Source organism: Pelodiscus sinensis, chromosome 9, assembly GCF_052426305.1.
Source record: "Pelodiscus sinensis isolate ZL-2025 chromosome 9, ASM5242630v1, whole genome shotgun sequence".
NCBI classification, from domain to species: domain Eukaryota; kingdom Metazoa; phylum Chordata; order Testudines; family Trionychidae; genus Pelodiscus; species Pelodiscus sinensis.
The window spans coordinates 40,856,624-40,878,192 of record NC_143060.1 but is presented as its reverse complement, the minus strand read 5'-3'; the positions used below and the strand labels follow the sequence as shown (position 1 = coordinate 40,878,192).

The following is a 21,569-nucleotide window of genomic DNA, read 5'->3' as shown; positions in this document are numbered from 1 at the left end:
TATAGTTCAAGACACAGCAAAAGTTAAAGTGTTCACACATATTCCGTCAAAAACAGGTACCCAGCAAGACCAGTGTGCTAAGTAGTTGCATTGTTTTGTAAAACCACCTGCTTCAACAATTATGGAATGAGCTCTTACTTACCAGCTGCCAAAGATACACAGCACTGTTCTTTCTCTTTTGTGATTTCATTCATTCTATAGGGGACATCATGTAAAGCAGGAGACAAATTTGGCAGAGAAGGATATTTTCCTATCCCACACATCTGGACTGAACCCAAAGCCAGGTGTTTAACAAATGTTGATCCAGTCTGAACAAAGCTGTAATCAAAGCAGTTGAATTGAAACAAAACCTATCTTCTCAAATTCAGCAACTTCATTGTTTAAAGTTCACCTATTTCCCCCCTTGCCATAGTTTAAAAAACCAGCTCAACAAGAGTGCTCTAGTTGCAAAACATTGTTGAAAAGATTTTTGAAAATGAGTGATTTTATGATTAAGTCGTAAAATTAACACTAAAGGGAGCTGCAGAGTTCACAGCACTTAGAAAATCAGGCCATTTATTTAGGTGCCTAAAGATAAAATTTGAGCCCCTATTTTACATTCCCCTTTTCAAATCTGGGCCTTTAGCTTTTATATTTTTTTTAAAGTGACATTGAAAGAAGATGATAAAATACATTCTTGATTAGTACAACAAAAAAAATGACACTGTCCCAAAACTGCCAATATTATGTGCTCTGTCCTGGTACAGTTTTGGTATCTGTTTTTACAGAAGAGTGATATTATCCATGTTTAAAATCAGAAAAGAACAGAAACAAAATAAATCAAGAAAAGGGACAAATTACCAAAAAGAAAAAAATACAACATATTTAAATATATTAAGATAATATGCTGCATTTCATATATATATATTTGTGCAGGGATGATTGTATTCTAAAATCCTTTAAAAACTGCTAACTTTCTGTATATTGCGTAGTATTTTAATTAGTCTTTACACATAAAACTGTGTAGTACAACAACTATTCAGTGTGTTTTATAGATATGTTCTCAATTAGAACGGGATATTTAAAAAAAAAAAAGTTACTGAAATTCCCGCAAGCAACAGACATAATATAAACAACATTTAACTCCTTGGTATTAAGTACAGTATGTATTATCAAAACTGTCATTCACACCTCGTGACACAGATATTATTTTTAGTTGGAAACACATCAAGTAGTAAGGTCATCCTTAAAGGAACTAAGTTGCTTCAATATACAGTAACTGGCATAAAGTGAATTAACGATGTGTATGATGTGTAAATGCACCCACTGTTAAAGCCAACCAGTACTGGATTTAACTGAGACACTGATAGCATATATAATTCCAAGGTACAGGTTGAACCTTTCTAGTTTGGCATCCTCTGCCAAGCCAGAGAATTTGCTGAATCATGAGAGTTCAATGTTGTCTAGCAGCATTGCCAACACTTCCACTGCTTACTGGGCTCTTAGACATTTAGTGGTAAATTAAAGCAAGGTAACAGCACAGAACACTGAGAGCCAGGACTGGTGGCTGCAAACAAACTTGATGGGGCTGCAGGAAACTTGGTCACACCTATGATAAATGAACATCTGGCTTACTAAAGTTTCAGAGGGGTAGCCATGTTAGTCTGTAATGGAAAAAACTTTACAAAAGCTAATAGTTTTGTGGCATCTTAGAGAGTAGTTAAAAATGTAGATGGCATCATGAGTTTTCATGGGCACAACCCATTTCTTCAAATGACTGGAGTAAAGGCATCCAGGATGCAAATAAATCGCAGAAAAAGAGAGGGGATGGAGGGGGGAAAGAATAGGGGGAAAAAATGAAGACAAAAAATATGTTGTCAATTGAGTGTCCTGCTAAATGAGGCTAATAGAGAAGGTTATAAACTATTCAAGTGTCCGATGCTTAGCATTTTGTGTCATTCGGATGTGGAAAGTAGTGGCCTATCCAGAGCTGGTCTTTGTTTAAACCTCTATTCTAGGTGTCAAACTTGTAAATGAAACCCAGTTCTGTAGTTTCTTTCTCCAGGGGACTTTTGAAATTGCTTTGAAATAATACAGATACTTTCAGATTCATTAGTAAGTGCCTAGGCAAGTTGAAATGTTCCCCAACAAGTTACTGTGTGTTACCACTTTGAATCTCTGATGTGTGTCCATTAATCCTCTGAAACAAAATACAGGACTATGTAGCACTTTAAAGACTAACAAGATGGTTTATTACATGATGAGCTTTCGTGGGCCAGACCCACTTCCTCAGATCAAATAGTGGAAGAAAATAGTCACAACCATATATACCAAAGGATACAAGACAAAGGATATGTATCCTTTGGTATATATGGTTGTGACTATTTTCTTCCACTATTTGATCTGAGGAAGTGGGTCTGGCCCACGAAAGCTCATCATCTAATAAACCATCTTGTTAGTCTTTAAAGTGCTACATAGTCCTGTATTTTGTTTCAGCTACACCAGACTAACACGGCTACATTTCTATCATTAATCCTCTGTAACAGAGACGGTTCAGTTTGGTCAATATACATAGCAGAGGGGCACTGCTGGCATTTGATGGCATAGATCAAATTGGTGGATGTGCAGTTATATGAACCTCTGGTATGGTGGCTTATGTGGGTAGGTCCAGTGATGATCTCGCTTGTATAGATATGTGGACAGAGATGGTACGGGGGTTGATTGCAGGGGTGGGTTTCTGGCGTGCTGTGTGGTTGCTGGAAAGAATCTGGTTGAGGTTGGGGGTTATCAGTAGGCGAGGTTTGGCCTGTCCCTCAAGGCCCGTGGGAATGAGGGGTCATTTTCCAGGATAGGTTGTAGACTGTTAATAATGCACTGGAGAAGTTCAAGTTGAGGGCTGTAGGTGATGACCAGTGGTGTTCTGTTGTTTTTTCTGTTGGGCCAGTCTAGAAGAAGCTGATGCCTGGGTACTTATCTGGCTCCGTCAATCTGTTTTTTCACTTCTCTGGGTGGGTCTCTAAGCTTTAAGAATGCTTGATATAGATTCTTTAGGTTTTTGTCTGTCTGTGGAACTGGAGCAAATCCAGTTGTATCTTAGGGTCTGGCTATAAACAATTGACTGAAATGTGTCTGGGTGGAAGCTGGAGGCATGTAGGTAAGTGTAACTGTTGGTAGGTTTCCAGTATAAGGTGGTGGAAATGTGATCGTTGTGTAATTGTACTGTGGATACTCAGAATACTTACAGCCCACTATATTAGCCTCATTTAGCAGAACACTCTAATTGACAATATTTTTTTCTCCATTCTCCCCCCCATCCTTTCTTTACTATTTATTTGCAACCCATACCCCTTTACTCCATTCATCTGAGGAAGTGGGTTGTGCCCACAAAAGCTCATGGCTAACTGAAGTCATGCTGGACGTATAGTAGATTCACAACAGTACTTGTAATGGTCTATGCATGTACACTGCCGTAGAAATAATAAACATGCTAAATTGCAGGTGCACAATTTCAACTCTTGCTGACAAAACTGACCAGAGGTACTCCATTTGGGATTTAGTTGGGGTTTGTCCTGCTTTGAGTGCGGGCGGAGGTGGAAGAGACTAGATGTCCTCCTAAATTCTTTTCCAATCCTAATCTTATATGATTCTATTATGCAACCATGGTCAAGCCATCTTAAAGTAATGAAGAAGAGGCAGCTTTGAAGTCTGGAAGGTGGACCTTGTGTCCATGTCCCATTTCCTATTACTGCACTGCCAGTGGTAAATCCAAGTCCTAGAGCAACACTAAATTATTGACCATCTATTATTTTCCCTTAGAAGGTGCATATAGTTTTCATTATCAGCTTTACGCTTTTCCATTAACCAACAAGAATATTTATTTTTGCCGTTTGACAGCTTTTCTTTTTGTCCATCAGTACTATTATGCAGGTATCCATATAGTGTGGCCACTGCATTAAGCAGCTGAGAGACCCAAAGGGACATACCGCATTTATGCATTTAACATTTGCGCTGAACTGGAAGATTAATTAAAGAGAATACCTTTTTACGAGTCTAATCAGATTATTGCAGTTTCAAGGCATAATAAAATGTTAGCTGTAGAGAACCTTTTAAGAAAGCATATGTAAAGCGTTTAAATGATTATTTCTGATGCACAAATGGATAATACAACATGTAAACATACACATACTTTTCTTTCAACACTATTATACATACCTAGACATCTGACTCCATGCCAGATCTAGAAGAGTTGTGTATGCACCCACTAATATAGCATCAAAGTAACATGGGATAAGGTAACGTGGAATCTGCTTTAGGTAGATGAACATGGCCTTCAACCATTTACCAACCTAGTAGAATAATACTTCTGTAAGTTATCAATTTCTACTTTCAGGAGACTAATAGTATGGCAGTCATACTTTGTACTGGAAGACAGGTAGAGTTCCTGTTAGTTTGCCTACACCTGTTTTTTGGGGATCATAGGCATGACTGGGAGCACCACTTATTCTGGTTGGCAGAAACTTTCCATTATAGAGTATATTTATAAATAAGTTTATAAGGAGTTGCAAGTGCTTTGGAAGATGGAATTAAAATTCAAAATGACCTGGACAAACCATAGATAGGGTTTGAAGGATGAAATTCAATAAGGATAAATGCAAAGTTAGTAAGGAACAATCAATTCCACACATCCTACAAAATGCCCATTGTGTGAGTGATGAGTACTCTGGAAAGATATCTGGAGGTCACTAGATCATATGCAAAATACCGGTCAACAACAATTCCAAAAAAAGTAATCATTGTTCTGATATGATTATGGAGTTGAAGCCCCAAGCTGTGTAAGGTGTGCTCTGGCTCTCAAACTTCTGAGGATTGTAGCTCAGAGGGTTAGTAAGCTTTGCCACCCCTGATCTATATGGTAACAGTTACCTCTCAATATGTGAAAGAAAAATAACTTAATAAATTTATAGACTAACAGATTTATTGGAGCATAAACTTTGGTGGGCAAAGACCTACTTTGTCAGATGCCTCTGACGAAGTGGGTCTTTGCCCACGAAAGTTTATGCTTCAATACATCTGTTAAGTCTATAAGGTACCACAGGACTTCTCATTGTTTATGCAGATTCAGACTAACACAGCTACCCCTCTGATACTTAATAAATGTACTTACTTCTGCACAGGCTCCTGCACGGGATATTAGACGTCCACTGACATAGTCGATCATCCAATCTCCAGATCTCAAATTAGCACAAAAAGGATGACCCAAATCATTCTTTGGTCTAATGTCTGCCATCACTGACATTAATCCTGAAAATTCAAAGAGCATTACTGTATTACTCTTCATACGATTATCACAAACAGCAATTCCAGTTTCCAGGAATAAATCCAACATCTCAAGTCTGAAAAATTTTAAACAGAGCTAGATCAGTAATGATTTTTTCAACCCATCATTATTCCTCATAAGCTTTAAGCCCCAATTCAGCAAAGCATTTAAGCATATGCTTAACAAACTTTAGGCATGTGTTGAAGTCCCACTGGAGTCTCTAAATACTTAAATATGTTTGTGTATTTTGAAGAAATAGGTTTGTAAGCTGCTGTGCACTGCTTAGCAGAGAGAGCGAGTGGTTGAGGGAATCTCTTATTAGACCAAATTCTGTTGGTGAAAGCTTTCAAGTTACACAGAGCTCTTTTTCAAGACTGAGAAAGGTACTCCAAGTGTCCCAGATTAAAAAAAAAAATAGAACAGGTTGTTTAGCATAAGTAGTTGATGCATTCCAAACAGGGATGTTAAATTTCGATTAATCACCTAGTTGAGTAGTCGATGGAATTGCCATTGACTACTCGATTAATCATCAAAGGGGAGGTGGGGCATTCACTACCCCGGCTGCACCTCAGCCTTTTAAATGTAGTAAGAGATGCCACATTTAAAAGGCAAAAGGGCAGCAGGGATCATGAGGCAAGTGCGTTTGACTGCAGCGTTTCAACTTTGAAATGTAGCAACAGTCCCAGGGTGCTCTTGCTACATTTCAAAAGCAGAAGTGCAGCAGTCAGAACTGCTTCAGTCCCCGCTCTGCCTCTGCTTCCCCCCCATGGAGATGGTGCTGGGGAGAACTGGCTCCTGCTCCCCCCCTTGCTGCCTCTCTCTGATACAGGTAGCAAGATGGGGGCCCAAGTGACTAGTCCAGTCACTACTCGATTACCCAATCAGCTAATGCTTATCAGGTAGTCGACTAGTTGCTTACATCCCTAATTCCGAGGCAGTGTTGTGCAAACTGTGGGGCACGCAGCCCTAAGGGGCCACAGAAAACATTTGCGCGAGGGGGTACTGAGAGGACATGCCAAACTATTAATGCCAGCCCCACATGACAGAACCCAAGTCAGCCCCTTTGGGGGACAGAGAGAGAATGTTGCCTCCACACTGACCTCACCTCAGTAGATTACCTCGCCTATAAATCAGACCATCAGATGCATCTTAGCCCACCTAAAAATCTAAGGGGGAGTAGGGCAGGTATTGGCCCTGCCCTAGTATTGCAGCCTGGCTGCAAGGTAGAAGCAGCCCACTGCTAAAGAAGCCTTGGCTATGGAGGGGAATCCAAAGAGATTGTTAATGGTCAATGGTAAAGAGTGCAAACAGACTCCATTAATGACGAGGGGAAGGACTAAGGATGATAAATTGCGGTTATCTAACTAATCATGTAGTCAATACAATTTATATCAACTACACAACTAGTCAATAAGGACTGCTATGCACAGTCACAGAGGGAGCCATCCCGCTGGGCTCTTACTATATTTAAAATGCAGATAAACAGCATCCCGGACCAGTGTGAGCTGGGACTGCTTGGTCCCGGTTCATGCAGAGTCCAGCAATCCCTGTTCGCAGCAGCCAGCCCTGTCTACTGCAAATATAGACTTCTGCCAGAGAAGTCTCCCCTATCCCTTTCCCACCACTTCTTACCCTTTTAAGCCAGCTCTCCCCAGCACCAGCTCCTGTTTTCCCCTTCCCTCTTGCTGCCTCTCATGGTGGCAGCAAGGGGAAGCGAGTAGTCGATTATTCACTTGCATCCCTATGGGGGGGACACTACTGGGAAAGTTTGTGTGCCACTGTTTTAAGAGACTATTTAAGGTCAACTGGACAGTTAACCTTTATAAGTCATGCAACCAAAAAAAAGGGGGGGGGAGAGGGGTTAATGGGTTAGATGGTTGTAATGAGCCATAAATCCATGTCTTTATTAATATCATGAGTTTTATTGTCTAGCAAAGTTAGGAATTTAACTTCCCAGAGCCACTAGCGGAAACAGAACATTCTGAGAAAGGCAACAGATTGGTCGACTCCTTCAACTGTGCTGTAGTGACTTGCAGCTGTAACTTGACTGTACAATGAGAAGGGATCCAATCCACCTGCTAGGACTCAGTGGACCCACAGTAAATTTCAGACAAATACTGGGTAATCAAAGAGCCCATGTTTCCTTACATTTTAAAAATTCAGATAATTAGGAAGTCACACAATAGCATTCAGATGTTAAAATGCAGCCATTATTGACACTTCAAGTACCAAATAATATTTCTGGGCTTTATATAATGCCATTTTGACAAGAGGTAAACCTATTTGAATTGGTTTCAAAGGATTCCCAAAGATTACTACAGTTTGATTGTAAATTAAATATTTAACCTACATTCACCCCAATATTAAAGTGTGTATTTTGATTCAGTATCTTACTTTCCCATTTGCAGAGGCAACTTGGTCTTTGCTATCTGAAAAGAAGTGCACAAAATCTAACTAACTATCTGGCCATTGAAATCTTGATTGATATGATCCATTCTCTTTTTTTCTTCTACCAAAAAAAGCATGCACAAAATATTACCTTGCAAGCCTGCATATTTAAGGGGTGACCAGTTTGGTATGTTGTAACATCCTCCACCATCCTCTTGTTCCTCAGCATCACACCGATAAAGTACTTGATTCAAGTCAGCCAACGTTAATTTAGATGCAATACTAAGAAAGGGAAAAAAATCCAACATTTTTAACTACAGTATACAAATGGACATGAAGAGTTCTAGTTATGGTTTAGGCCAAGTTATTATTTAAAGAGGGATGCTTACATTTAGACTACTGAAAACAGGCTGATTTTCAAGGGTAGCAAGCAACTTGCAGCTATTCATGACTTCCAAAAAATCTGGCCACTTATTTACAAACCTTAGTATTGATATAAGAGTATAACTATAGGTTAGTTTTAAAATGGAACAAACCTCCTCCCCAAAAATCTCATTTTTTACAAGGTTTTAAAAAAAAAAAATCTCATTTCTTTCTATAATGCTAACTATATAGTAGATTTTTTTATCATTGCAGTTAAGAACATAATTAATATCTACTAGTTTTTTGACGGGTGTGAGAGTTTAAAAAAGCCATGTTGATAAAATCATCTGAACACCTTTCTGAAAGATGTAAAATTTCCTGGCAGAAAAATCAATCATCAGGGAACACAGAACTACTCATATGAAAGAGGTAAGACTTTTTAAAGTCTGAACCACTACTTTCTGAATCGAGTTTTCTAAACATACTTGCTCATACATTAATTAAAATAGACCCAGAAATTATAATTCATCAGCACTGGCAGGTTGATCTCTGATTCTAATCTAGCTTTCTACTAGATGTAATCTAACAAATGTAAGGCATACTTACGAAGAAAAAAGATGTTTTAGTATAGGTGCTGACTGGTCATCAGGAAGACTTCCCGATTTAAAATGAGGACTGAACTGGATCAGGTGATTACGGAGTATACCAACAGCCTCTTGTGCTTTAGGGTCAAGGCTAACTCTGTAAATGTCAGTGCACAAACTGTAGAAGTTAGCAGCTCTAACCACTATTTTTGAAGTAATGGAATTAGACTAAAAAACCCCCCCAACACCAATCCATTTAAACTAGTACAGCCAATTAACACATTTAGTAAGTAGAGAATCATCATCATATACCTGAATATTATCACACTTCCTGGGGTTAAGTTTTCAAATTCTATTTCTTGAACAAATTCATTGGGACCTTTTATGGCAGTTCCAGCTTGCTTTATAATTTTACTTTCTCTGATCTTAGAAAAGAAGAGATAATTGAAACTATAAAGAATTCAGATTTCCCTCTTAGGTAAGATGTTGTATCTACTAGCATAAAGAAAATAGTGTAATTACCTGGATGTGTTCTCTGATCTCTACTGTGTAATTAGGTAATCCGTTAATAAAATGCTCATCTTTTTTGTAAGGACTAGCATTTCTCTCCATAGTTCTAGCCTCAAGCACTACCTCTTCAATTTTGCCTATAAACAGTTAATCACATATAAAACCAACAACTCAAAATACGCACACACAAAATGAATGTATATGTAAAGGTATTCTTTGTTCTAAAACATGTTTAATTTGTTCTTCAAGCAAGATTTAAACTACAGAAAATGCATCTCACAATTACTAAATACATCTGATAGATCTGGAAGGGAATACAGATTTTATAGCTCTATACATTACGTCTTTCACTCTTGATTACTTGATAAAATGCATTCATTATTCACTTATTGGTCAGGGTGTAATCTAAGCTATAACTTTCGTAACTCACACTCAGTTATAGTGATATAATCATGGATTACAAACAACCACCTGATACAACACCATTAAAACCAACAGGTGACCTGCTAGAGGTGATTGTATCTATTTGGGGGGTTCTGACTTTTGCAAAGCACTGCAACACTTCCTAAGCAGCTATCAACAGAACACATCAGTTTTTAAATACACAGAGGAACCACCTTGATCTTCAAAAACCTTATTTGCTTTATTTAATGATCTAAAACTTAAAGGCTCTGAATCCTACAAGCACTTACACATGTGCTTAACTTTAGGCATGTTAGCAATTCCACAGACTTCAGCGGAATTGCCATGAGAGAAAAGTCAAGCAAGTGAAGAAATGTTTGCAGTTTGGGGTTTACAAAAAGTAAAATATAAAAAGTTGCAATGGCTCTTTCAGAAATGTTACAGTGGCTAAGATCAAATAGCCACTTCAATGCAAAAAGGCTCAATTAACTAATGCTGTTTGCACTAAGTCTTAAGAACTTGCAAAAATACACAAGAATTTATTGTGCCAGATCTTACTCACATTGGTGCTTTTTTTTACACTACTGCTTACAACCAACTTATACCCACATATCCAAAAATTCTTTATCTGTTACTACTTGTAGTACTTAAGAAAACTGTAAAAGGAGATTTAGATTACAGTATATGGAAAAAATAGAACTTTCCCTATATTCCAATGGCTTTCTGCTAGGGTTAAAAAGTTTCTCCTGCTTGTGTGGCTTATTTGCAACATGAAGAAAGGAAATGGAACCACAAAATTTCCATGGGGATATAAGGGTAGATGTATTTTTTTTAAGTCAAAAGTGGTTCAAATTAGTATTAGCTACAGGCAGTCCCCGGGTTACGTACAAGATAGGGACTGTAGGTTTGTTCTTAAGTTGAATCTGTATGTAAGTCGGAACTGGCGTCCAGATTCAGCCGCTGCTGAAACTGACCGCCAGTTCTGACTTACATACAGAATCAACTTAAGAACCCCAAGCGTTCCCAAGTCAGCTGCTGCTGAAATTGATCAGCAGCTGATTCCAGGAAGCCCGGGGCAGAGCAACTCTGCCTCGGGCTTCCTGTAGTCAGCGCTGGTCAGTTTCAGCAGCGGCTAAATCAGGACGCCTGGGGCAGAGTAGCTGGGGTGCTGCTGGGTTGGACCAGTAGCGCCCAGAGCGGCGCTGCGGGACCAACCGGAAGCACCCCAGCTGCTCTGCCACAGGTGTCCGGAGAAAAGCCTAGTCTGCTGGGGGGGAGGGGGGGGTACTAGCTGCGCTCCCCCCACCCCAGCAGACCAGGAAGACACGGGCGGCGGACCGAGACCAGCATACCAGGGAGACGGGGAGCAAAGCCTCTGAGGACGCCGGCAGCGGGACAGCCGCGGGGCGTCTGGGCTGTCCCACTGCCAGCTTGCCCTGCGGCTTTGCAAAGCCTCGGGGAGCCGGCAGCGGAGCAGCCCAGGGACGCCTGGGGTGCCCCGCTGCCCGAGCCGCCCCCCCCCCCCCCCCGGCTTTGCAAAGCCTCGGGGAAGCCGGCAGTGGAGCAGTCCAGGCGCTCCTGGACTGCCCCGCTGCCCAAGCCCCCCGCGGCTTTGCAAAGCCTCGGGGAAGCCAGCAGCGGAGCAGCCCAGGCACTCCTGGGGTGCCCCGCTGCCCGAGCCCCCCCCGGCTTTGCAAAGCCTCGGGGAAGCCGGCAGTGGAGCAGTCCAGGCGCTCCTGGACTGCCCCGCTGCCCAAGCCCCCCGCGGCTTTGCAAAGCTGCGGGGGGGTTCGGGCAGCGAGGCAGCCCAGGCGCTCCTGGACTGTTCCGCTGCCGGCTTCCCGCGGCTTTGCAAGGCCGCGGGGGGGGGGGTGGGGGGAGGGCTCGGGCAGCCCAGGCGCCCCTGGGCTGCCTGAGCCCCTCCACGGCTTTGCTCTGCGTCTTCCTGGTCTGCAGACCAGGGAGACGCAGAGAAAGCCCCAGAGTACACGGGCGGCAGGACCGCGAGGTCCCGCAGTCCGTGTACTCTGGGGAAGCCCCGTTCGTAACTGCGGATCCGACATAAGTCGGATCCGCGTAAGTCGGGGACTGCCTGTATTTGTGGTACCTTTATATACTTTCATATCTATGCATTTAATGTTGCATACTAATCACAAAATCTTTAATAAGTAGAAACAATAGAGTTTCACCTTTATGCTTTAATCTCTTGGATACTATTAACTCTTAAAAACAGGTTTGAATACCTGGGATGCACATTTGAGGCACTTCTTTGCTGTAGGAGGTGGTTTTGGGATCTCTGAAAGCAGTGCGAGAAACAGCCACTACAGACTGGTGTGTGTTAGGACAATGTCTTGTTACTGCTACTATATCTTCATCAACTTGATCCACATATACCTACAAAATACATAAGTCAACACATTCTTATTCTGAAAATAAATGTAACTGAGTGAAACAATTACACTTCAATTTCTTGCCTGAATGAAGCCTTTCGCTCCCAACTCTTGGTGCAGCCTGTTCATGGCTAGCCTTCCTGCTATAATTCCAGTTTGGAAATTAACCTCACCAGGAGTAGAGGTTGTCGCAGTTGGATTCCATTTGGCATAAAACCTCTCTTCGGCGACTACAGAAATCTGCAAATAATTAAACTTTAGCCATACATAAACTATTCTGAAAAATAACTAGAAATCTCTCTCTCTCCTCCTCCCTCCTCTTCTTCTATCAGTTCATTTTCCACAGATACAGTGAAATAGCTAATAAGCTATCTCTTTGAAATTTTAAATGAGTAAATCCCATAATTTATTGTATAAACTTTAATATTTGTAATATTGGTATTCTAGTATTATAATAGCGATGAATTTTTTGTAAAAAAGTAAGTCAACCGCAGTTTTAAAGAGGAGACACAGACCTGGTGGGGTACTAACTCATCATAGCCTTTGGTGCTTCCTGTAGCACAGCAGGCCATGGACACGATCATTGAGCTGGGAAGAGCATCATACACAGATCGGTGCTATTTATAAGAATTAAAAAAAAAAAAAAAAAAAAAAAAAAAAAAGAGTAAAATTAACCTAGTCTATCATCTTTTTATTTCCTTCCAAACACAAGAAATTCAAATACTTATTTTACAGAAGAACTCACTGTTTATTGGATGTGCTTATCGCACTAATCACAGATTAAAACTTTTATAAGCTTTTATTTAAAATCATCACATGAAGTTTAAAAGAGCAGAGCTCCTAACAATGTCATCCCAGTGCCCAATCTTCCTCTGATCCTCCCAGTATTACCCATTCTGTACATCCCAGGATCAGATTAAGAGAACAGGTGAAGAGGAAACCTTTACAAAGTTTATAATAGGTGGACATGCAAGAGTCAAACCAGAATGTATTTACTAGATTTTTATGCTTCTATCCCCAAAGGGACAGGTCAAAAGATTGTGGGAAACACTGTATAATTCCACTTCATATAACTTTTTAACTAGTCATGTCTTTCCAAAACATCATTCAAAAGTAATTCCTGATTTATAACCTTTATGAATTGACATGACAATCACACTACCAAAAAAAAAAATTGTTTCCATGTTAAATACTCTAACAAATCTAAAATAACTGAAGAGCTTACCTGAATAAGACATTCATTATCATGTGTAACATCCATAAAAAGTGCATGTGCAATAGCTGGCATTAATGGTCTCAAACGAGGCTGAACAAAAGACCCAACCGGTTCGCCTCCAAAACGGTAAACTAATCTTCCCTCTTCATGACTGTTATACGCACTCATTGCCTCTACGGAACAAAACTTGTGTGAGTGTTTACAGGAGACTTATTGACATAACTAAAGGATATCCAATAGGAAGGCTACAATAAATGCCTTCATATTTGGCATACTAAATAATCAAAGGTATTACTTAATATTAAAAGAATATTAAACTTTAATTATAGGTAGAGTGTCCACAATTTGAGTGCATCCACCATGTAATGTGTCATGGTGTGTTAGGGTAAAAAAGGAAAAACATTAAAAAAAAAAGAAAAGAAAAGAGTATCCCCTTTCAAAGGTCCATCAATTAATTAAAAGAAAAAGAAAAACCAGAACCAATCAGGAAGAAGTGTGGGAAAGCTATGCCACAAATACTGCTATTCCTCCAGATTGCGATATACATTACAGTTCCTTTTTGAACTCTTACAACACCTAGGATGCATATCTCAGCTTATGACACAATACCATATTTAAGTAAAGAGAAAATACCATATAAAATTAAATGCCTCTGAGCACGTGTTAAATATATGAAATATAACAAGTTGCACAAGTCCAACATCTGACTTTTTTTCCCATACATGGCACACCATACATGCAGCATCAGAGGAGTGATGGGGAACAACACACATAGCAAGCCTACCTCTTATTAAGGAGCTAACGCCCAATCTAGTCACAAAGATATTGTCCAACTCCTCACTTCCTGTGAACAGCTCAGCCACTACATACAAATCAGCCCGCAGTTTTCTTGCTGTGTCCAGCATATACTGCAAAAAGCACAGCCAAGGAAGACACAGAAAAGGGAAAGGCAGAACAGAAAAAAAGAAAGAATACAAAGCTAGGCACGGATTGGGCAGCAAGGTAATTCCATGCAGCATACACAAAATGGAAAGCCAAAACATGAAGAAACCAAACAAGTTCAATTATGCAAAAGTAACCAAAAAGCCAATTAGGAATAGAAAGATAATAGATAGAGGAATTAAAAGAAAAAGAACAAAAGAGGTTTGAATTTGCAAAGGGCAGAGATATAAAAATAAACAAACCAAACCAAAGTTAGTTTCACATTAAAAACTTTGAACCACATATAGCAATCCTAAATAAAACTTTCAGGCATCTATACCTCTAATAAGACTGGTAATTCCCAAGCGGTTGACAAAGACATTGTCAATGTGCTCACTGCCCGTGAAGAGTTCAGCTATCACATAAAGATTCGGTCTGACTGACCTGGCTGCTGCTAGCATTTCCTATAGATGATAAACTTTTTAATGATCTTCATTAAAAACAAACCCTTGAAACCTAAGCATATACCATAACATGATGTATGGTAACCAAACATAGTTGAGTTCTTAAAAAAAAAATTGTTCAAGAAAACAAAAATTTCGATAAATGAGTAGTACTTATTGTAAAAGTTAGACCCTGATTGTGTGCTTTAAACAATTACAGGCAGTCCCCGACTTACGCGGATCCGACTTATGTTGGATCTGCAGTTACGAACGCGGCTTTTCTCGCCCCGGAAGACATGGACTGCGGGACCTCGTGGTCCCGCCACCCGTGTACTTCGGGGCGAGAAAAGCTGCTCCGCGTCTCCCTGGTCTGCTTTGCAAAGCCACGGGGGAAGCCGGCGGTGGGACAGCCCAGGTGCGCCTGGGCTGTCCCGCAGCCCCAGCCCCTCCGCGGCTTTGCAGACCAGGGAGATGGGGAGCAAAACCTCGGAGCACGCCAGCAGTGGGACAGCGCAGCGCGCCTGGACTGTCCCGCTGTCCACGTGCTCTGCTGCTTCGCTCCGTGTCTCCCAGGTCAGCAGACCAGCGAGACGGAGCAAAGCCGTGGAGGACTTGGGCGTCCCCACCCCCCGTCTCCCTGGTCTGCTGGGGGGTGTGCAGCTAGTGCCCCCCCCAGCAGACCAGGCTTTTCTTGCCTACCCCTGGGGTAGAGCAGCTGGGGGCTGCCGGGTTGGTCCCGCAGCGCCGCTCCGGACCAACCCGGCAGCACCCCAGCTGCTCTGCCCCAGGAGTCCTGATTCAGCCACTGCTGGTCAGTTTCAGCAGCGGCTGAATCAGGACGCCTGAGGCAGAGCAGCTGGGGTGCTGCTGGGTTGGTCCAGTAGCGCCCAGGAGCCACGCTACTGGAGCAACCCAGCAGCACCCCAGCTGCTCTGCCCCAGGCGTCCCCAAGTCACCTGCTGAAACTGACCAGCGGCTGACTACAGGAAGCCCGAGGCAGAGTTGCTCTGCCCCAGGCTTCCTGGAATCAGCTGCTGATCAGTTTCAGCAGCAGCTGACTTGGGGACGCCTGGGTTTCTTAAGTTGAATCTGTATGTAAGTCAGAACTGGCACCCAGATTCAGCTGCAGTTGAAACTGATCAGTTTCAGCGGTGGCTGATGCCAGTTCCGACTTATATACAGATTCAACTTAAGAACAAACCTACAGTCCCTATCTTGTACGTAACCCGGGGACTGCCTGTACAAGATCTGGTATGGTTTTGATAAAGATCTCCTGAATAATATTAACATACACACAAGAATCTTGGTCAAACTTCTTCAAAATTTGAGGATTTTTTTTGCTTGTTTTTGTCAATACTTTAAACTCAATTGCATGAACAAACAGGAAAGATACATAAATTAAAGGTGAAAAAGTTGCATTTAGTCCTTGGCGCCTTCAAAGACCAAAAGCAGAAAAAATTAGACTTCATATTACTAAGGCCCAGCCTACAGCTAGAAACTGTACTGAATCAAAATAATTTCTAACTGATTTAAAAGTGTGCAACACCTGTTTGTGAACATGATAAAATCACATTAAGAGGGCTATTAGTTTAGTTTTATTTATTAAGAAAGCACATTTAGATTTAAGCAAGTCTCACAAAGGCAGCTCCATTGATGGGGGGTGGTGAAACAAAAGGGGCAGCTGTCCCAGGGCCAGGCAATTTCAAAGGGCCTCGGGCTGCTAGCTACCACTGCAAGAGTGGCAGTAGAGTCCTGGGACCTTTAAATGACTACCAGAGCCCCAGGTGGCTCAGGCTGGGCAGCACTGAAGGGCTGGCTGGGGGAAGCTAGCCCCGGCCTTGCCCTTCTAGGATCCTGGGAATTCTATCAGCAGTCCTGCAGAAAGGGATTGCATCCATTTAACTAAATTGATTTAGAAACTAATTCTGTTATGTGATGGTGGAGTATATGTGGGTGTGTGGAAAAGTCCTAAGGTAAAAAGGGGGGGGGGGAAATGAAGCAGAACCCTGAAAAATAACCCTTTTGAACTATATTATTGTGGGTTATACTTTACCAATTGTGGATGGCTACGATGAAACTGTTTAGGTCAGCAACAAGAATTTACATTACAGGAAGCACTAGTATGTTCAATAATACAGCAACTATGAAAAGCTGCTGAAAACCAATTCATTGTCAGTTGCAACCACTGTTACTGGTGATCTTGATGGAAAATGAAATTTGTGACAAACAGTACTGGACCTAGTATATCCATGTTTACTGAAGAGAAATATGCAAAAAACAAACAAACAAAAAAAAACCTCATCAGTTTTGCTGCCATTTCAGCTACACCAGAATTAGGCCTGGTTTATGTGAGAAAATTAAGTTTGGTGTAACGTTTCTCAAGGGTGTGAAAACAGCACCACTCAGTGATGTGAATTTAACTCACCCTAAGTCCCTGACTAGATAACACTAGATTGCTGGACGAATTCTCCTGTTGACCTAGCTACTGCCCTTTGGATGTGGATTACCTACACTGATGGAAGAATCCCTCCAGTGGGTGTAAGGCAGTGTCTACAAAGAAGTACTACAAAGATGCAAATGTGCCACTGTACCATTTTAAGAGTAGACATTTAGACTAGGGTTTCATGAGCATGCCCTCTTATGAGCAGTTCAGTTAAACCTGCTAAGAACAGAAATTCAAATGGCAATAACAGCAGGTATAGCTGCGAAAGCCATATGTGCACTATGGCTCCCAGGGAGCCAAAAATAGGTTTAAATGAATCAATATTTTGTTTCCCAAAGTACTGAAAAAAATCTTATAAATCTACAGTTAGTTTCAATCCTGCTTAGATAGAGTCATCAGAAAAATCAATGCTTTCTAAATATTCTTCAACTAGACTTAAGCTGGAAACGAAATATATCTTGGGGAACTACTGAGAGAGTTATTCACACTAAGCTTGATCAGACAGAAGCTTTGGAAAAATATTTTCCATAGTAATTAACAAAATCATTAGATGCAAAATATTAATTCAGAAAAGATAACACCAGTTGTTGCAATGAGTTACAAATGAGTAGCCTATATTGTTTAAGAATGATTTTCTCGTGAGGAGAAGGCACTCAACAGAAAGTAGGGGGGAAAAAAAAAACCCACAGATTTAACATTCAAGGAATTTAATACTACATCTAGAACAGTATTCTCTGACAAATATTCTGACAAGTGATCCAGCGGGTACACCTCTACAACACCTGAATCCAAATAGTACAACAACCACAGTGAAGACAATAAAAGCACAGACTTCAGCACAGATAGTTCAAGCCTGGCATGGGTCCTAGATATGCACTCAGCCCACTAGCCTGTTGTGAATCCCATGCTGGCCTTCACTGCTATTATCAGCATTACCTGGATTCAAGCTACCTCAAATAAACTAAACTAATCTATGAGGATTTTTAATGAAAGCCTGCATATGTCTGCATTGCCATTTGCTATGTAAATCTTTATTACACATACAAAAACAACTTTACGATAAAAATGCTAGTTCCTTCCACACCTCAGCTACATGAAGAGGGGTTGAATGGCAGTTGTCAAGACGCACTCCATGGAAATATTTGGCAGTAATTTCAGTGTATTTTTTCATATGTGCCCATAGGTAAGGGCAGTCTTCTGGTTTATTTCCATAGCGCAGTTTGACGCTGTCTCCCCAGCAAATAAGTTCTCTTCTTAGGTAAACATTTGAACCTGTAAAGAAAAGAAATTCACTTAGCTGCAATACATTACTGATAGCAAGGGAACCTGACATATTGGCTATGTCTTGACTGACATGATTTTCTGCAAATGCTTTCAACACAAAAGTTTTTCCCGTTAAAAGCATTTGCGGAAAAGAGCATCTAGATTGGCACGGACGCTTTTCCGCAAAAGTACTTTTTGCGGAAAAGCGTCCGTGCCAATCTAGACGCAGTTTTGCGCAAGAAAGCCCCGATCGCCATTTTCTCCATCGGGGCTTTTTTGCACAAATCTGTTTTCAGCTGTCTACACTGGACCTTTTGCGCAAAAGCATTTCCGGAAAAGGGCTTTTGCCCGAAAGGGAGCAGCATAATATTTGCGCAAGCAGCACTGATTTCAGACAGTAGAAAGTCAGTGCTTTTGAGCAAAATCAAGCGGCCAGTGTAGACAGCTGGCAAGGTTTTCTGCAAAAGCAGCTGCTTTTGTGGAAAAACTTGCCAGTCTAGACGCAGCCATTGAGTTTATTGTTAAATAAAAATAAAAAAAGGAGTATTAAAACAAGATTTTAACTATACCATATCAATTCTCAAATTATATAATGTATGCTAAATCACATCTTCCCATGTTACATTACACTAAAGGTGCACTTGAAGTCTATACGAATATTAATATAGTTCTATAAACAAACCAATTTGTATTTTAAATTTCAAATAAGAAACAGTGGTACATTGAACGGAATAAAATAAAACAGTGCCCTGTGCATTAAAATGTATAGCATTGCAAATTCCATGAAAGATCTCTTTCTCTACAATCTTTTCCATATTTTCAGTTCAGTAAAACAGTAAATCATATACTTGACAGCAAATGCTGACAACAGACAGGTTCAAAGTGTATATAAACTGTGCGTAATATAAACTGCCTTAATTTTAAAATGTAATCTATTTTAATTCAGTTTCTATTCCTACTAAATCTAGAGCTACATTTTGAAGAAGCACCTAAGACACTGAGATGGCTTTGAAAATTATATCCTAGTCTGTTTCATTCCCTTATTTCTGTATTTTACATGTGATCAGTCTAAATTTTAAAAATCACGATTTATCTGTAAATTATACTCTAATCCACTGTACCACAAAATATGAAATTTACTGTTTTTACAGCTCTTGAAGATTATTAAAAATATTTTGTTAGAATCAGATTAGGAAAAAGGTATTTATGACCTATTGAAGACATCTAAGAACCTACTTTGATTTTCAGCATTATCTGGGAAGCCAGTTGGGTAATTGCTTACAATCACGCATAAGGAACACTTTGTTCATGAAATGCAGAGTTCTAATGGTCTGATTACTTTTATTCCACAATGAGCTCTTCTTATTCTGTTTTACTCAGTGCAGTTAAAAATGCTGATTTATGAAACATAAGGAGAACTTTCTGTACTCATCTGAGAAAATAATCCTGCATTACTTCATACATCTCCTGCTAGTTTTGTGATTTTTCCTTGTTGTAAATCCTTCCCCTCCAAATTTGTAAGCCTTGTCAAGTTGTGAACAATTGTTAAGTTCTATCATGGAAAAAGGAGAGCAATGACACACTGGCAGCCTGCTCCAGTTACCCTTACATCACCACACACTGCTTCATCAATGGAAGTATGCAAGACATAGGGGGGTAATGAACCCTTCAAGAAAAATAGATGAATGGAGAATATAAAGTATTGTCATATATTGAGACACAGGTCCAGCACCCTAGGGACCTGACTGGTCCTGGATGAGGCCTTTTTCCCCAGACTAGGGGAAGTCATTTCTGGCTCCCTGGTTCCTGCCAGCTACACCCAGCCTTGCACAAGGCTCCTGCCCCCCTATATCCCTGGCAGCTTCACAATTCCCCGTGCAGCCAGGTGGGCCATGCACCAGGACCCCGTGACACTCTTCCCTCCACAGCACACCAGGACGCCCACTGCCTGCAATGTGCTGGGACACTCATCCTGGAATATCCATGTTGCTGGATCAGAGAATCCTGCTTTATAGAGGTGCAACCTGTACAAGTATCTTCAAACAAATTGAGTGACATCCTAGCACCCGCAAATTCAATGGATAGATTTCTAATTGGGCCAAGATTTTACCCATTTAGTGAAAATTAGACATCAGGGGACAACTGCACTAGCCAAATACATGTATATTTGCCAAAAGAAAAGGACAGCCAATTAAAGGATGAGTAAAAAAAAAAAAACTTCTGCACTGGGCCAACATGTATTAATCTTCAATAATGCCTTATTTTAAAGAGAATATGTAGAGGAAAAAAAGGAAGTCAATTATTTTGCAACAATTAAAAACCATATACTGAATGTATTTATTGGCAGAGCTCTGACAGGCAATTCTGTAAATTTATGAGGGCGAACAGCTGCTGTGATGCTATCCATTAGCACCAGTTTAACCATTAGCAACTGAATTGGAATTAAAATTTCACTACACTAGACAAAACTACTGCTCTGAGAGTTCACCAAATAAATTCTCAGATCACCTGCATCCTTTAAAGGGGGGAGGGAGTGGAAGAAATAAAGAGACAGATACGCGCGTGTGTGTATAAAGAGATACACACACACACGAGCAGTGAGGGGAGGGAGGGGAGTACCTAAAAGGCAAAACTGAGGAGCTGACCCTCAAAGTTTGGATGTATTCAAGCTATTAGAGAACACTGTCAGAATAAAAAAAAAAAATCTGGTGAAAATATTCTTTGGTTCTCCTAACTCAAATGTCAGGAAATATTTGTTTAACTTAAATTGCATTCCTTCACAGAGAGAATGAGCATAGACAATTTCATTTAAAGAGTGATTTCAGAACATCATAACCGTAACAAAAGCCCACTCCCGCCTATTCAGAAAACAAAGTGTTTTGAAGCTTAAATTTTAGGAGGTATAGTGCTTGCTATACACATGGTAAGACAACAGTAAACAGCACTCAGAAAATGAAAAGACTCTCTAAATCAGTGGTCACCAACCAGTAGATTGTGATCTACTGGTAGATCTGGGAACTGCTGATTGGTGATCCTAACAGGGTTGGCTGGGAGGCTATCCAGTGCCGGCACTTCAGCTGCCCCTCTCAGCACAGCCATGCTGCTCCTGACCTCTGCCTTGGAGCTGTCCTCCAGTCCAAGGAGCCTCCTGCTTGCTGTGCAGGGCATGGGAAAAAGAGGAGGTAGTGTGCTATGTTAGGGTACCCCTTCCCCCCCGCACCCCATCTCCACCGAGCAGGGGGGCAGGGATGGAAAGTTTGCTGGCTGTTTTTGGGAGTGGTGCAGGGGCTAGGTAGGAGTAAGCTTGTCTTAGCCCCACTGCACCACCACCCAGAAGTCACCTGTGGTAA

The 21,569-nt window shown here is 40.9% G+C and overlaps 1 protein-coding gene across 4 annotated transcripts in view; it reads right to left on the bottom strand.

Moving 5' to 3' along the window:
• Positions 1-21,569, bottom strand: part of AGL (amylo-alpha-1,6-glucosidase and 4-alpha-glucanotransferase) — a 65,995-nt gene that overhangs the window by 26,633 nt on the left and 17,793 nt on the right. For 3 of the 4 annotated variants that reach the window (XM_014571907.4, XM_075936601.2, XM_075936602.2), the window contains exons 12-24: positions 18,041-18,228; positions 14,411-14,534; positions 13,159-13,322; positions 12,449-12,550; positions 12,018-12,173; positions 11,787-11,937; positions 9,154-9,278; positions 8,944-9,056; positions 8,654-8,788; positions 7,836-7,966; positions 5,144-5,280; positions 4,192-4,325; positions 143-318 (exon numbers count right to left, since the gene is read on the bottom strand). In XM_014571907.4, coding sequence (XP_014427393.3) covers positions 143-318; positions 4,192-4,325; positions 5,144-5,280; positions 7,836-7,966; positions 8,654-8,788; positions 8,944-9,056; positions 9,154-9,278; positions 11,787-11,937; positions 12,018-12,173; positions 12,449-12,550; positions 13,159-13,322; positions 14,411-14,534; positions 18,041-18,228 — 1,836 coding nt within the window. Of the gene's footprint in view, positions 1-142; positions 319-4,191; positions 4,326-5,143; positions 5,281-7,835; positions 7,967-8,653; positions 8,789-8,943; positions 9,057-9,153; positions 9,279-11,786; positions 11,938-12,017; positions 12,174-12,448; positions 12,551-13,158; positions 13,323-13,933; positions 14,058-14,410; positions 14,535-18,040; positions 18,229-21,569 lie in introns of all 4 variants that reach the window. The other variant, XM_025182967.3, reaches the window with a different exon arrangement.